This window comes from Dermacentor variabilis, chromosome 6 (assembly GCF_050947875.1).
Source record: "Dermacentor variabilis isolate Ectoservices chromosome 6, ASM5094787v1, whole genome shotgun sequence".
NCBI lineage: Eukaryota > Metazoa > Arthropoda > Arachnida > Ixodida > Ixodidae > Dermacentor > Dermacentor variabilis.
Window position 1 is genome coordinate 150,955,401 of NC_134573.1, and position 15,374 is coordinate 150,970,774.

The window sequence follows — 15,374 nt, forward strand, 5'->3', positions numbered from 1 at the left end:
AGACGGGACCATTAACATCTGCGCTGTATCCTTATTAGTATAAACAAAACGAGAGGCAAATTTAGAGGTTATTCAGCCGCAGTAGATGTGTCGGTCGTACCACTATATATCAAGTAACCCTTTGACATGACAAGTAACGTATTAGAATTGCTACGCTCAAAGAGCAACGTCTACACGTGTCGGCCACGTCCATTAGAATGCGCATGAAATTTTCAGCTCTTACTGAGGCTACCTTCGATCAGCGACATCGTTGTCGTGTGGCCACTTCAAGACTATGGGAATAAATTATTCCATAATCACACGACAAAGATTTACATCTCATCTGAAAGCCTACCAAATAAAATGATTGTCTACCAGGTTATGAGAACTGATATCAACGGAAGGGAGACTCAGTGCGTGTGATTCGGGAAGGGTTGTTAAGGACATAGGGAGTGTCGACACTAGCAATTTTGCAAACATATTAAATTGATTAGTTGGCGCATGGAAGGGTCGCTGGAGATTTCTGCGAAATAATTTCGACCCGCGAAGGACTAACGTAGGATAATGATGGTGATCATGACGGTGATGACCACGACGATGACAATGGGGACGACGGAATAAAAGGCAAGTGTCTTGCAAGGCATATGCACATTCCGCGCGCAACCGGCTACAACGCCTCACGAGCTTTCAAATAAATTAAGGAGCGCGAAAAATGCACGGGCAGGATAACGCACAGCCCAAGCGCCGTCCTCTATGTGACCCTTATGCGGGCTTTTAATTTATTCTGTATGATGAACCAAACTGCCCAAGAGCTGTCAAGCTCAAGAGCATTCTTTTTCATGGCATTTCCCGTGGCACACGCTAAAAAAGATTTGATAAACGTAAGTGCTTATCTTGTCCCCAGATAATAACTGCCATCTATCTGGCGGGAACTTATTTAACACTCCGCGCTAGTTGTTTTCGGTGGCGAGCGCCAAGTCAAGCTGATAAGTACATGCCGTACGAGACATGAAAGTATACCTTGCGAGTTGCGTTAAAGACCGAGTACGCACGTTAGATAGACGGCGATTATCATTTGGGAAAAGGTCAGCCGTAAAGAGTGAAAAAGCTTTTTCGAGTGTAGCCGTCTGGCACGCACGGCAGCGACGAGAAGTCGTCGCTGTAATTCGCGCACCGCTGAAAGATACTGACAGTGGTGTATGTCACGTTTGGTAACGCTTGTGACGAGTGGAGAAAACGCGCGAATCTTCTGACGTGAGTCTAAAAAATGCAGCAAAAACGGTTATGGTGATGATGAGCAGTGATCAGAAAATTACCAAAATGTTGGTCACGTAAAGCCGAGCCACACATACGCGCGTTTTTTACATTTCTAACACGAATTGCAGTCCACTACTTCACAATTGATGGAAACAGCAGGAACGGTCTAGGATTTAAAAAATGTTCTCGGATGTATGAATGCTCTGACGTCCGTCAGTCGGACATACCACTTGACATTTCATAAAAAAATTGACTCTTAATTGGGTCATGGTCGTATATGTACGGGTGATAGAACAACACGGCAAGACAGACAGGGTAGAGGCTCTGGCACTTACTAAAAAAAAAAGGGGAAAAGAAGAAACTGTCAGAGGCCACATCTGTGTGTTCGGCTGCCAGGCGAAAGTGCCTGTTCCACTTCAACGTCGCTAGCGCCCGCATGGGGGCGTGACGTCATTAGTGTTGTGACGTCATCTCTATTTCCGAGGCGACCAGAGGTTGCGTGCAGTCGGTTGCTCACCACGTGAGAGCGCGGAGCTGACCGGATACTTGGGATACCGCCGAAATGACCGGATACCTGGGTTGCCTAAACGAACGTCAGCAAGCCGCTCTGAATCAGGTAGCTGTCTGAAAGTACGCTCTTGTGTGTGTCAGGCGCATGTGCATGCCTAAAGAACACTGTGTGCCTGTTCGATTGAGTACAGAATGCAAGTGTTTACTTCTTTCCTGGGAAAAAAAGATAATGGGAAGGGGAAGGGGCGCTTGCGTTTGTAGACTTGATACTTCATTTCACACTTTCAAACAGGAGAAGCTTACAGACTGACCGCATCTTACATATCCCAAAGCTACACAAAGGGCAGCACGCACAAAGAACCTTACTCGAAGGTAAATTGGCAGTAATTCGCCGCGGTAGTCCAGTGGCTATGGCGCTGAGCTCGAGCTGGCGAGTTTTGACCCGCTAGCGGGGCCGCACTCTGATGGGGGCGAAGTGCGAAATCATTCCTGTACCGTGAATTGGATGCACCTAAACCAACACTAGGAGTTCAAAGTTGATCCGCAGCCCCACTAACGGCGGGGCCTCATGTTCAGATAGTGGTGCTGCCACGTACAACCACTAAATTTAGTCTGAATCATTTTAATGCGACAGGCGTTGCCGCACAATAAGTTGCAGAATGCAGAAGTAATGACACTTGCGCGAAACGTTCCACCTTGCACACTGGACAACTTGCGCCTATTGTGCGGCAAGTGACTGTCACCCGGGGCCGGGCTTTACGTCCAAAGCAACACTGGGCCCGTGATGTCACAGCAAACCATTTCACACGTTGAGGGTTCTTGCAACGGTAAGGGTGTAAGGGTGTAAGTTATAGACAGAAAACACCCCTGAGGGGTTCAATCGGTTTACAGTGTAGCCATTGCTGACAAGGTTGAATCACTGCAGCCCCTCAGGCTAATTGATCGGCGTTTTAAAAAGCAGTTCAGCTCCTCCAAGAGCGCGCGCGGTGAGCACTCGATTTACCACGCAGTTTCGCGATGCGGTGTCAGACGTCAAGAGACCTTCGGACACGGACGCTTCCCTGCTGCGCTGGTTACGGGGTGAGTGGACGCGAGACAAACTGTCATTGGGTACGACGAGAAAGTATACAAAGTCTTCTGGACTGGCCTATGCGAAATATATTCCAGTGCATCTAGTGATAATATTCAATTTACCGTATTCCGTTCTCATCAATTGCAGTGTCGGATATCGTGTCATCCCGGTACATAAACATGTACCGCTACACTCGTAACAATGTGGCGTTTTCGTGAGCCCCCCGTTGTGAATTTAAAGGTAAACGTTCCCAGTTTCCTGTCACCTGAATAATGTGAGCAGGCGCGATTTCTTTTAATCCTTTGTTTACAGTTCGTCAGTTCCAATGGTAGCACCTATCGGAGAAAAAATTCAGCATCAATTTATAGGAAGCTTTGTTTCCAGGAGTCAAATAAGGACGCCTAGCGCAGTAGTTAGTTCGATCAATGTTACCCTTTACCTGACAAAAGGTAATCACAAATAAAAATCATCAGGGCTATTGTCATTATTTACGGTACGCAAACAACACACATCGGCACTACTCTCAACTTAATCATGACCAGGAACATTTGTGTTTACAACATGGGTCCGGCACTGCTTCGCTCCTAAGCCATTGTGTTTTCTTACACAGAGAGAGCCGTATGAGAGAAAAATATGAGATAATTTTATTATTGAGGCTTCGTGAGGTCCCGTTTCAACAACAACAATACTAGTAAAAAAAATCAACCAAAGCAACAGACCTGCGCAATTTCTCCGGCTCAGAACTCACTTACCGCGACAGGAAGAGACTGTCGGAGCGAATACCACCGTCTTCCAAAGAACAATTCATTTGCATTAAAGAAAAGTTGAAAGTTAATTTCTGCTTCTTCAATAAAATTAAAACTGCTTAATTCTTGCGAGGTATTCAGATATTCCAAGTTATCTGCTTTTCTGAAAAAAAAGGAAACAAAATACATGGAAACAAAGTGCCGTTCACCTTGAAAAGCGAATGAAGACAGATGTTCATGCACGGAATATTCTACGTTTGATTGGCATAGACTATTTCGCTGTCACCTATTTTGTTTTTCATGAGTAAGTTAAGAATTGATTAGTAGGCTATATTCGGACACGAGGCCAAGCCTCGAGCGACTAACTTGTTTTTGAAAGCTCTTGTCGCAGCCCCCCATTTTTGTCGTTCTTCTAATTAAGATTCATAAAATGCAAAGTAGAAGGAACAGCAAACATATGCGGTCTGTAATACCTCTTGGTATTTCAACTCGAAATTTAGTCGTATATCGCATTTGTGAAGATATCGGATGGTTCCAACCTGGTGGTCATTAAGCCGAAAACATGTGACCGTGAGACGATGAAATCCATGAGCGTCGCCTGCACAACTTGCGCAGCTGCACACATAGATGCTTGCTCTACGGTCAGCTGGCGGCCCCGTTCACTCTATTTGTCCACCTTCCATGGTCACTTGCTCTCGGAAGCCTTTCCTAGCGCAAATTTAGACAGTGATTCACTAATGATATCTGAGGAACCTAAAGAAGATATACATTATGGATGTGTGCGGGGCATTTTAGATTAGCCAATTCAACAAAATAATAAATAATAAACAAAATAGTTCCAAACACGCGGAATCAATTCAAGTCAGGAAAATTGGCGAACCTAATTTGATGGCGCATTATGTGCTTTGCATATATCAAGTACGATGTATTGTATGCGCGATACGTTATATTTTACTATATGTTCATACCACGCTTGTACACGTGCCTGCGGGTGAATACATTTTCTTGTGATGTATACAAATTGTGCTTGAGTTGGAGAGCGCACTTATAACCTCTTAATGCTTAGGTTGTCACCGACGGTAGTGACAAGTACAGTTACATGCAAATTCTAATCACGCAGGCTTATTACAAAACGAATAAGTATTAATTATTAAGGACGCGCAGACACTCTAACGAAATGACAGCATACGCTCATTCATAAAGTTGCGTTAAAGTTCACTGGTATTTTTGCCTGCTGGTAAACAAACAGTTGCATATAGAGTAAAATGTTTCAGGCGGTGTAGCCGTATTTCTTTTCACCACTATACGCTCGTGGCTCAGCGCACACGATGCGTGCGCAGGTAGTTGCAGCATTCATTGCGATCCCTGATGTGCCAGTGACTGTGTTGCACCGAAGTATACATATTACTTAGGGAAAGAAAATCAGTCTCACTAAAATTATTCTAAGACTGCAGGCACGGTGTGGTGAACATACGTTGTCATGGAAACGAGCGTATGCTTGGATTCAACAGTTGGCGCAGAGCTGGAAGCAACGACGAATAGACCTCCGGAACAGGTTCACATTTAGCTAATCGAAATCGGGGCCGTACTGGCAGTGATAACAGTTCCGCTATCTTCTACGCGGGCAGAAATAAGAAAACTGCCTGGACGGTGGCAGCGAATATGAAACGTGCGCGTCAGGTACTCGAAAGATTCGTAAAGCCCTTGAAAATTTCGTACCAACAGATTTTACCTTATATACGTTCTATAGAAGCAAATTTCGCACTCGTGTTCGGATCTATGACGCATGACCCGCACCTCGAAATGCAGCTCGGGACTTCGACGTGGGCCAGGCGGATAGAATGTACCGTCATGTGAGTATCAATTCTGCACAATTAACCCGTAGTTCTTGATCAATGTCTAGCCGTCGCAGAAAGTTCAAATGACACTTTCTTTCTTTCTTTCTTTCTTTCTTTCTTTCTTTCTTTCTTTCTTTCTTTCTTTCTTTCTTTCTTTCTTTCTTTCTTTCTTTCTTTCTTTCTTTCTTTCTTTCTTTCTTTCTTGACGGGCATGTAGGATATCGAATGGCGGAAGCAAAACGGGGTAGACGACATGCTGAAAAACTACAAGACTCCCCAGGTATACACTATTCCACCTCCTGTTTATATACTTCCTGTTTATATGCATATGGTAGGTCTGACGATGACAGCAAAAAAGAAAAAAAAAAGCATGCATTCATTCGAGTGGCTGTTGCACTTGTGATTTGCGCATCATTGATAACATTTCAAAGGATTAAGGAAAGGTGTGGTCAATTTTTGGGGAAAACATGGTAAAGTGTAGGAAGTCCTCCAACTACATCGCACGTGTTATCTCGCTCTTAAAGAAACCGCAAAAGCGGAGGAATCTACACATGTCGAAATTTGATGTAGTCGTCATCGCTATCGTGAATTATCTGTGGCCGTTATTACGGGATTTTTATTTCCCTTAAAACATCGTGAATATTCGGCGTAGGCATTTTCACCCGACAGCAATTTCACTAAAAACCGCAATTTATTTTATTTGCTGTAACTGCTACCGAGGATACTGATGCCATTCTACTACACTTGTGGAGGAAGTATATAGTTAACTGCAGGGCTACTTAAATTTACAATGGTGGCGGCATCCGCACTAGTTACGAATGGAAGCGAATTATTGAAAATGTTATAAAGTGGGCGCTAGTAACGTTTTTTTTTGCATTTTGTTGCCAACCATGGCACCTTGTCCTTGGTGAGATTCTCTGGTATCTAAGGAAGGTACAACAGAAACAAAGCTTCTTACAATATACCCTCCTCTCCTCGTGTGCAGATCGTAAAGGAAAACTTTCCCGGCGCAATACTGCATCCGTGTAAAGATGGCTGCCCTATGTGGATAGTTCCAGCAGGCATCAACGTTAAAGGTCAGCTTTGTTATTTCAGGGTGAATCGCAAATGTCACGCCATAAGCGTTTCCTCTCACAGAGATGCGATTACTGTATTTTCCAAGCTATAGTTAAAGGAATTACGCAGAAATTCCGCATGGCGCAGAGTATCTGTAGTTGCGACGATCGTAGGCACACTTTATAGCAAGAATGAGACTCGTTGGCTCCTGCGATATTTGACCGTGCCAAATCCCACAGCGAAATTGACAAAATACTGGGAAAAACTGACTTATTGAAGTGGAAATAAAACGATGGAAATAACAGCATGTTTTAGGGTAATTGGAAAGGGATGTTTGGTGATCGCAGATTCTGCAAGTTCAACCACAGTGCTATGCATAGTATGCAAGAATTTGTGCAATTTCGCAAATGACTGCGAAGACGACTGTGAAACTCTCTGAAAAAATACGTGTTTTACAGTCCGTTGGAAGCACGTACAGTATTCATGTGTCGCCACTCCCTAGATTCGCCCGAGAAGTATACGCTGGTCTAGTTAGCGTTTTGCAGCGATACATGTTTATGCATTCACTGACGACAGTTTTTTTTTATTCTTCTCAAAAGAAAATTGCTCGCGGGCACCTGCGAATGTTTACTGCAACCGATGCCGCGCGAAATAGCGCAAGACATACCGCGCATAATATTGCGCCAGCTATCGCGTCGCTACTTCTCGTTATGCGCGCAACTGCAACTTTCTTTTTTTTCAACCTGGCCAACAACGCAGTTGACAGGACAATAGCAATAAAAACAGCAGACAGCAGATCCTGCTTGTCGCATCTGTCATATTTGCCTCTTAAAACTTCATTCGCCAGCCAGACCTCCCAAGTCACGACATTCAGTTTACATTCCTTACATGTGTCACACTGTGAGCGCTGATTGAAAATACGCGTATAACAGGTACAGTGGACTTTTGCCATGGTTTTTGTTTCTCTGCGACCTTTTATTTTAAGTTTTTGCTTCATAAGTGCCTCTCCTTGTGTCGCAGCGTTCCTGGCAGCGTTGACAACAGAGGCCGTACAACGCCACTGTATTTACCAGCTGGAGTACTTGGAGTCGCTCAAGAGAACGTCTTCAAGAGAGGTGAGGGGGTCTGTCGATGTACCGGGTGTCAAGTCAGACAGAGAGAGGGGGAAAAACAAGGAAGGCAGATGTGTTAAGTAGATGGACGTTTGGTCGGATACCACGCACGAGGAAAAGGGGATGATGAATTGAAAGGAAAGAAAGAAAGAAAGAAAGAAAGAAAGAAAGAAAGAAAAAGAAAGAAAGGAAGAAATGTAAGAAGCAACAGAAGAGAATTCACATACAAAGTAGTTGACAGAAAGAGCCCATAAGAGTACTTTCAGGTTTGTTCATTATTATAAATTTTTGGAGCGCGCGAAGCTTTTTGGGTTGATGTTGAGAGACACCATGCAGGCAGAATTATTGCTCTTGCAAAGAGTTGGCCGTTGAGTTGACCGCTACGAAGTCATTGACATTAGAGGTCCAAGCGGCTGCAGTGGCTGATGAGGTGCTCATTGGTCTCTTCACAGCTGCAGTAGTTGCAATACGAAGGAGTCAGCCAATCACAAGAAGCAGAACGACGAATTTGCGAAGAATACATCTAGTCAAAGTCAAACTGATGTGGCCAATAAAGGAAGTAGAGTTATATGCCACAGCGACAGCATAGCAACTACTCTTGTGCGTGCGATTTTTCTAGAAATGATTGTTGATTCACCCGTAGAAGCCTGCTCCCCACATATCAGCGCTATGTCATACGCCAAAGATAGACATAAAGGAGAAAGGTGATTTTATACAGCAGAATGAGGCACACGATTTTACTAAGTAACTGCACGAAATGCTCACCGATTGCTACCTATTTAACACGTCTCTTCAATGAAGCGACTTTTGGCTGTTAGAGAGATGGAGCTCTCGCTCAATATATTGGTACAGTAACAGGAGGGGGTAGGAAAATAAGGCCGAAGACCACTGTGTATTTCTTTGACTGTAAAATTGAAGTTCAAAGTCAAGCAGCCGACAGGGGGCTGTTTCAACCTCGAACATTCATGCAAAGCCTTTCCTCAGAATCTCCACCCCCTCCCCCTATCAGCTTCCGGTACAACCGCGGGCAGTTGTAGTATTTGGCCGCTTTTCATCTTCATATCACCGCAAATTACATCCCAAGACCAAATGAGATTTATTTTGTCACAGATGACCTACCGCGAAAGGCTCATATGACAGAGCAATGCGTGAAAACATTTAAGCTTACCGACCTGGTTGAATGCGAGCTGACCGTCATCGTGTGAAGGAACACTAAAGGAAAGAGTCAAGTTTGCCGCCCTGGTAGAGGAAAGTTGACCCACGTATATACCTACACTCCAATGCGCACTGAATCCTGTGTTTTCACCTAACTCTTGATGCTTATAATCGCCCGTTGTGGCACTGTATAAAGTTGAAGTCAACGCGTCAAAGTGCTGAGCAATAGAACAAAACAAATTCGCAGAGACACTCAAGACTGCTTACGCGTGGGAAAGCGAAAACATTATTCCGTTTTTAGACCTCGGAAAGCCACGAACACGCTCATGCTATGCACTCATGACGTGGCGCCACCTCATCCCCATTGGCTGCGCCGTCACGTGCCCAATGACGCACGCACTTGGCCACACCTTATGTCAGCCAGATGGCTGCGACATGACATATGCGATGACGCACATACTAGGCACACATTTAATGACAGCCAGAATCGTGGAGCCGTCGTGGCCTCGGGGAAGCGTGCTCTTCTCGCGCCACAGATGATCGGGTTCAATTCCCACCCAGACCGAAATGTACCAAAATTTATTTTCAAAGCCATTAATTTAGTTTGTTTACAGAAACCTACCTGAGAGATTTGACATTAATCAAAGCATTTTTTGACGTGTTTTTGCTATTTATGCCGTCGCCCATTTTTAGTACCATCTTGCGGCCACGCGTACGACGCCGACGGATTTTCCCTCAAAGGGGCACATAATGCTTTCGCGTTAGAAAACATGGCTTGTCTTGCAGTCTTCAGCCCGTTCGTTTATCCTTAGGCAGGCCAAGAACTAGAGACGCAGTACCTGGTGATCGACTTCGACAATTTTAGCATACGCAACGTCTACAGCTGGCAGGGTAAGTCACTCCGCACATTGTTTTGCTCGAAACTTGCGTGTGGGTACGTTCATTTTCGTTGCAATCGATAGTCACATGTTACAGAAGGCAGTGGGCGCCTGTCCTACGAGTATCAAATCACGGTCGTTTGTTATTGCCAAGGAAGAAAATACAAACTCTTCCTATTCTGAAGCAATTGATTATTTGTATGATTATCTCGAACGTAACTTATCGCGCTTTTTAAGCATATGACAATTATACCACAAGCATCTGAGAGCTAGAATAATAGAAAGCAAGTAGAAGTAAAGGGAAGCTAAAAATCAAGGCAAGGGTCGCTCGCCAAATGTTTATTCAATATCTTTCTAAATCTATCTCCCTTCTCTCGCTTCTCCTTCTCCCTTCCCCCAGCATAGGGTAGCCAACCAGACTATTGACTGGTTGACATCCCTGCCTTCCCCCCATATTACTCTCTCTCTCTCTCTTCTAAGGATGTATTCATCCCGTCGTACCGGAGAGCGCTGCAAGCATTACAAAGATAATGTAAAGAAACTTTAAGGCTATATTAGGATAATTATCCAGTCAAATACTGTTAATGAAACTTCATAATTGACAACTGAACGAAATTATGTTCACAGTAAAACTTCGTTGCCGTTATTGACTTAAGAAAAGCGCAGTACAGGGCAGAGACGGCAGAGGACGCGCACAACGCCGACTTCCAAAATCTGCTTTCGAAAGTGCGGACATATATAAACAGACCGACACCGAATGCTGTTGGAAATCAGCGCTGTGTGCGTCGTATTGCGTCGTTGTCCTGTATTGCACTGTTCCAAATTAAAGACAATCGATCAACAAGTACAAATTTTGGCGTTATTTAGTTGCGTTATTACGCAGATTCTGACGGGCTGCCGTCATTCTGAAACGACCGGTGAAATACGCCGTACACACGTGTTGTATACACTAGCGGTACACGTTACTGCTCGTTTTACTGAATTGCACGAACATTTACCGCGCACTGTAGCATAATAAATTCCTGTTTTTACATGTCCACACTTTTGTCTAGAGCGCTAGAGCGATGGTATAAGAAGGAATGAAATAGTAATGAGAAAGCAGCCGCTAGATTTAAGGTGCTGGGTAGAATACCATGCGGCCTGCGTGCCCATTGTTCGCAAGTATTGTCTCTCAAGCCGGCCAGCAACACACGGATACTGATTTACTTGCTTCACGGCGCACCGATTCAGTGCATCAGACAGGAGCGTGGACGAATCTACGTGCAATTTATACAACACGCCCTTTCATGTGGCAGTAATTGAGCGAATTTATGGCTTTAAGGAGGCCATCAGCTTCCCACCTCTTCTTATTCGTTTGAGAAATAGCCAGCCTTCTTTACAGATCAGGGTCAGGCTAATGCAGCGATTATATTCCAATGCTATTCCCTTTTCCATTCCTATTCATTTCCTATTCCTTTCCGTCAGTGGTCAGAGTGGCTCTTATATTACGTTATCACCGGCATCGGCCGGCCGTGAGTGGTGTTTGATAAGAAAGATACAGAATCGAAAGAAAAGAATACTTAAATAACACCAGCTAAGTTTTTATTAGTCTGCCGGCTGTGCAGCAGGATAACAACAAAAATGGTGAAATGGTGAGCAGAAGTCGCATGTCATGTGCTTATGGTGCCTTTGGCAGCGCAGTGGTCAAGGCAATCACGGACGTGCTGCAAATGATGGAGGACCACTTCCCCGAGTGCCTTGAAAAATGCATTGCCATTAATGGTAAGTCTTTGTTTGTTTTTACGGTGCATGGAAAGTAAGTCCCCTCTTCTTTTACAGCCCCATGTGCAGTCATCTAATGATTTGTGTACGGAGAACAGGCAACGACTAGTTTGCGAAAACGCGAGATGAGCGACATCTGTAGCTCCGGGCGTGAGGTAATGCTGCTAAATTAGCCTCAGTTCCGCAGGCGAACAATATTTTTTGAAGCTTCTGGGTCATTGATTTTAATGTCAAAATTCTACGCCCTTCTACGCTATGAAGAATGACCAGCGAAGCTGTGAATGTGGGCCCTTTAATGGCGAACTGCAAGGTGCTGCGGGTAGTCCCGGCATTGCACCGTCTTCGGGATCGGCCCACATATGAAAAATTCTTGGTCTACATCCACGGAGACGAGATACGTCAGAACCTAGCCATAAACAACTTCACTGTAAAAAGTGTATTTTTAGGAGAGGGGATGGGGGCCAGGCCGGGGATCAATGTATGCTCCTTAGCACGGTGGTAACCAAATTAAACTGTACTAATACGTTTATAGCTGTCTTAAAGGACACCCAAGTAAGCGGCGCGTCTTGTAGAAAAACAGACCAAGGTAATAAAAACACAATCCATTGGAAAAAGTATTTCTTGAAATTGATGTCAATTAATCTAAAACATACTTTTTGCATTACGTTTTCATGCATGTTACGGTAGAAGACCACATCGTCTGCTTTCTGGAGTAGAGAGCGGGAGAAATTTGTGGGCTAGTTGGTTTACCATTGCTGCCGTAGACGCGGTACCTTTCTATGCACACATACGATCATAGAAAGTGACAAACACAAGCAGTGCATTTGTTCCACTTTCTGTGATCACCTTCGTATCTGTAAAAAGGCATTGTATCTGGTATAGTAAGGGCATTGAAGTTTGAGGAGATTGAGGAGGAGTTTGAGGAGGAGGAATGGTGCTAATAAATACAGGTTGGCAAGTGAAGCGGGAAACAACGCAAATTTTAGTTGGCGCAGCGTTTCCGCACGCGTAAAGTCAGAGCAGCAGAATTATAGAGATATATTTTTATTTCAGTACTGTAGAGAAAAAAAGAAGTGGAAAAAAGTTTCAGACGCTGCGTATCCCCATTATTTCGCAGATAATATTTTGTGATTAGAAGCACATAGCGCATTCTTGCAGATGTAAGTGTTTCTGACGTTTCCTTTGATCTGGGCTGTTCAGCTCATTGCACAACACATTTGCCGTCGCGTCACATTACGTGAAATCGGAAATCCAGAAATTCTTTGCAATTTAGGGTTTCCGTAACTAAAGAAGATCGTACAGAGTACACGGCGCAATGGACAACGTGGTGGAGAAAATGCAACTAGACGCTTGACACATGATTGTAATTTTAATGAAATGAAGAGTGCGGCGAAGACTCGTCTGGTCAAGATTGCTCATAGTCAAAGGTGAAAGGGACGCCGCCACAAAGCATTAAAAGAAAAAGAAAAGCAAGACGTTCCAGCTCCCATACGGGCGCCTTGTTCACAATCGGTTCTTCACGACTGCGAACAAAGCCCGCGTATGGGAGTCGAAACGTCTCGCTTTTCTTTTTCTTTTAATTTTCTTTGGTCGGCGTCCGTTTCACCTTTGACTGTGAATATAGTTTTGTCGTCCAACCGCTCTTTCGAGAAGAGTCGCTGGCTAACGTGATCAGACGGTCAACATGATTGCAATTATACATTCGTTCTCTCGCAAGCTAGCCTAGCTTATAAACCCTGCATTCGGTTCTAAACCCAATACATAGCACGAACTAGTTTTTTCAGCCGCAGGGATTGAATACTTAATTTAGATCAACTTTTATTTAATATCGGCAAGGTGATATGCATGCTTTTTTAATATCAGTGGCTTGTTAGCATCCATTCCGACCTCGCTTAATGTTCGAGGCACTATATGGTATACAGTTATTAGCAACGCATAGGGAACATTTTAATCAACCCATTGGGTAGTTTTATATGTGCATGCTGATTTGTTACGTTATTGTGAGGTTGCTACCGGCTTTCAAGGTATTTCACAGCAACACCTGCAGTTGATGTAGATTCGAAGCTGAATACATCTGGATACCAGCTTCTTATTTGAAGTAAGCTAAGCCCTCCTGATGAGAAAAAGAAAGCAGAATTGTAAGCCAAGAATACACTCTGTTAGTAACCGTGCATTGTTACTATTCTGTCCATTATTTCCCCAATGCTTGCTGATTGAACTACATTGAACGACCGGCGCAGCGCCTAGTTTCTTCCCCATCCTATGGAGACTGATTCGGCCATTCCTGACCCAGAGGACGGCGGACAAAGTGGAAGTCTTCGGTAAAGGTGAGCATTCACCACGGAGTAGTTCACCTAACTGTTAGCAGCTTTTGGAATTACTACTTTGGCTCATAAGGTCTAACTGGAAAGTCTCTCCACAGGCTTAATTCTGTCCGCACATCGGTGTCTTTTGTTTGTTTTTGTGGTTGGATAATGTCGCTGTAGCACTTCTCGCTTTACACACAAGACCATTGGGCGACACGTGTAAGCCCTGCAATAACCTAAGAGGCCGTTCTTGAACATAAATCTCTTCATCTAAGCCACTCCGAAGCACTTGAGGTCGAGCTGGGCTGCTCTTCCCTATAATGTAGGCAGATACCTGGGTGCTGATAAAATCTGATGTATGCCCGCTACAATATGCCTTGTCGAAAACTGTGGACATTAACGCTTCCGTGCGCGAAGGTTTGGCAAAAGTCAGAGATAAAAGTTAATCGATACAGAGGACAAATATTCGTCGAATGAGATGACGAGAAAGCACATAATTATCTTGTGGACTTGGTAAGCAAATTTCATCTTTTATATGTGATTCCATATTTTTCCCGGGGTGCATGCACAATATGGCGTGTTCTTAAAGAGGACACTTGAACAGTATTCAAGCCAACATAACCTGAACGTACCACAAACTAACAAACAAGCGCTTGATGTGGTACATCAGGCAGATGTCTACATTCAGAAGAGATTATTTCCGAGACCTTCATTTCAAAACTGAGTACGAAATCAGTCGTGAGGTCATAATTCGATGTTCGGATAAGCGGTGGGCTTTACGGTATATCATTAAGCGTAGGAAACAGTTTTCATTGTGCGCATTTTCCAAGTTGACCATCTGTAGATTATCTTTCGTTATCTTCCGTAACACGAGGTGACGATAACGTCAATAAATGCACAAAGTACGATAAGTAAGAAGGTGTAGAAGGTTGTCTACACATTTAAAGGCATTGAGCGAAGAAAAGCAGGCGGTCTTGCTATGGCAAATTCGATCTCCTTGTGTTTAATGAAGCTGATCACAACTGTCCATGCCCTTCTCAGTGGACGGCTGGAAAGAGCTTTTGCTGAGCATCATAGACGCAGCATCTCTTCCGGCCCACTGGGGCGGTGACATGGTGGGACCAGGCAACGACCCGAGATGCAGGCACAAGGTCAGCTGAGTGAAGGGTTAGCGCAATATGCGCATGCTTCCGCGCTACGAGTGATTCGCTAAACGTTGGCATGCCTTAGCACGACTAGCACTGCGGATGTAATGTGCGTAGGCACATGTTGAAACCGTACTCATTACTACGAAATTGTTGATGGTGATGTTGAATACATAGCACGAAATGACTTTTCACCCACAGGGGCTGAATATTCAACATCGGGAAAACAAATTGTTTCTTTTTATATTGATGCATGGCTTGCTATAGTTTCATCTTTGTGTAATCCTCAAGCCATTTTATGATGTACAGCTCTCAGTAATGAAGCCACTTCTAACTGCTAGTAACATAAAATATTTAAAATGTTAAACACACAACGCTGCAGTTCTGCAGTCATGTGTTTCGATATTTTCTTCTTGGTGTTGGTTTATGTGCTCTAAAGATGCGAAAGTATTGGCGTCAAATTGTGAAACTGACTTTTCTGAAACAGCCTGTCAGAGATCTGATTATTTCTGATTCTTGGGTTCACAGTTTCATTCTCCAACCAGTCATATACTCATTG

At 44.1% G+C, this 15,374-nt stretch overlaps 1 protein-coding gene across 1 annotated transcript in view; it reads left to right on the forward strand.

Moving 5' to 3' along the window:
- Window positions 1–1,754: 1,754 nt before the first annotated feature.
- The window catches only part of LOC142585474 (SEC14-like protein 2), a 46,050-nt gene continuing 32,430 nt past the window's right edge, over window positions 1,755–15,374 (forward strand). Inside the window, exons 1-10 of the mRNA XM_075696256.1 lie at window positions 1,755–1,852; window positions 2,757–2,826; window positions 5,374–5,417; window positions 5,620–5,682; window positions 6,388–6,478; window positions 7,479–7,573; window positions 9,538–9,616; window positions 11,284–11,364; window positions 13,605–13,691; window positions 14,712–14,821. Coding sequence (XP_075552371.1) covers window positions 1,799–1,852; window positions 2,757–2,826; window positions 5,374–5,417; window positions 5,620–5,682; window positions 6,388–6,478; window positions 7,479–7,573; window positions 9,538–9,616; window positions 11,284–11,364; window positions 13,605–13,691; window positions 14,712–14,821 — 774 coding nt within the window. The 5' untranslated portion in view covers window positions 1,755–1,798. The remainder of the gene's footprint in view (window positions 1,853–2,756; window positions 2,827–5,373; window positions 5,418–5,619; window positions 5,683–6,387; window positions 6,479–7,478; window positions 7,574–9,537; window positions 9,617–11,283; window positions 11,365–13,604; window positions 13,692–14,711; window positions 14,822–15,374) is intronic.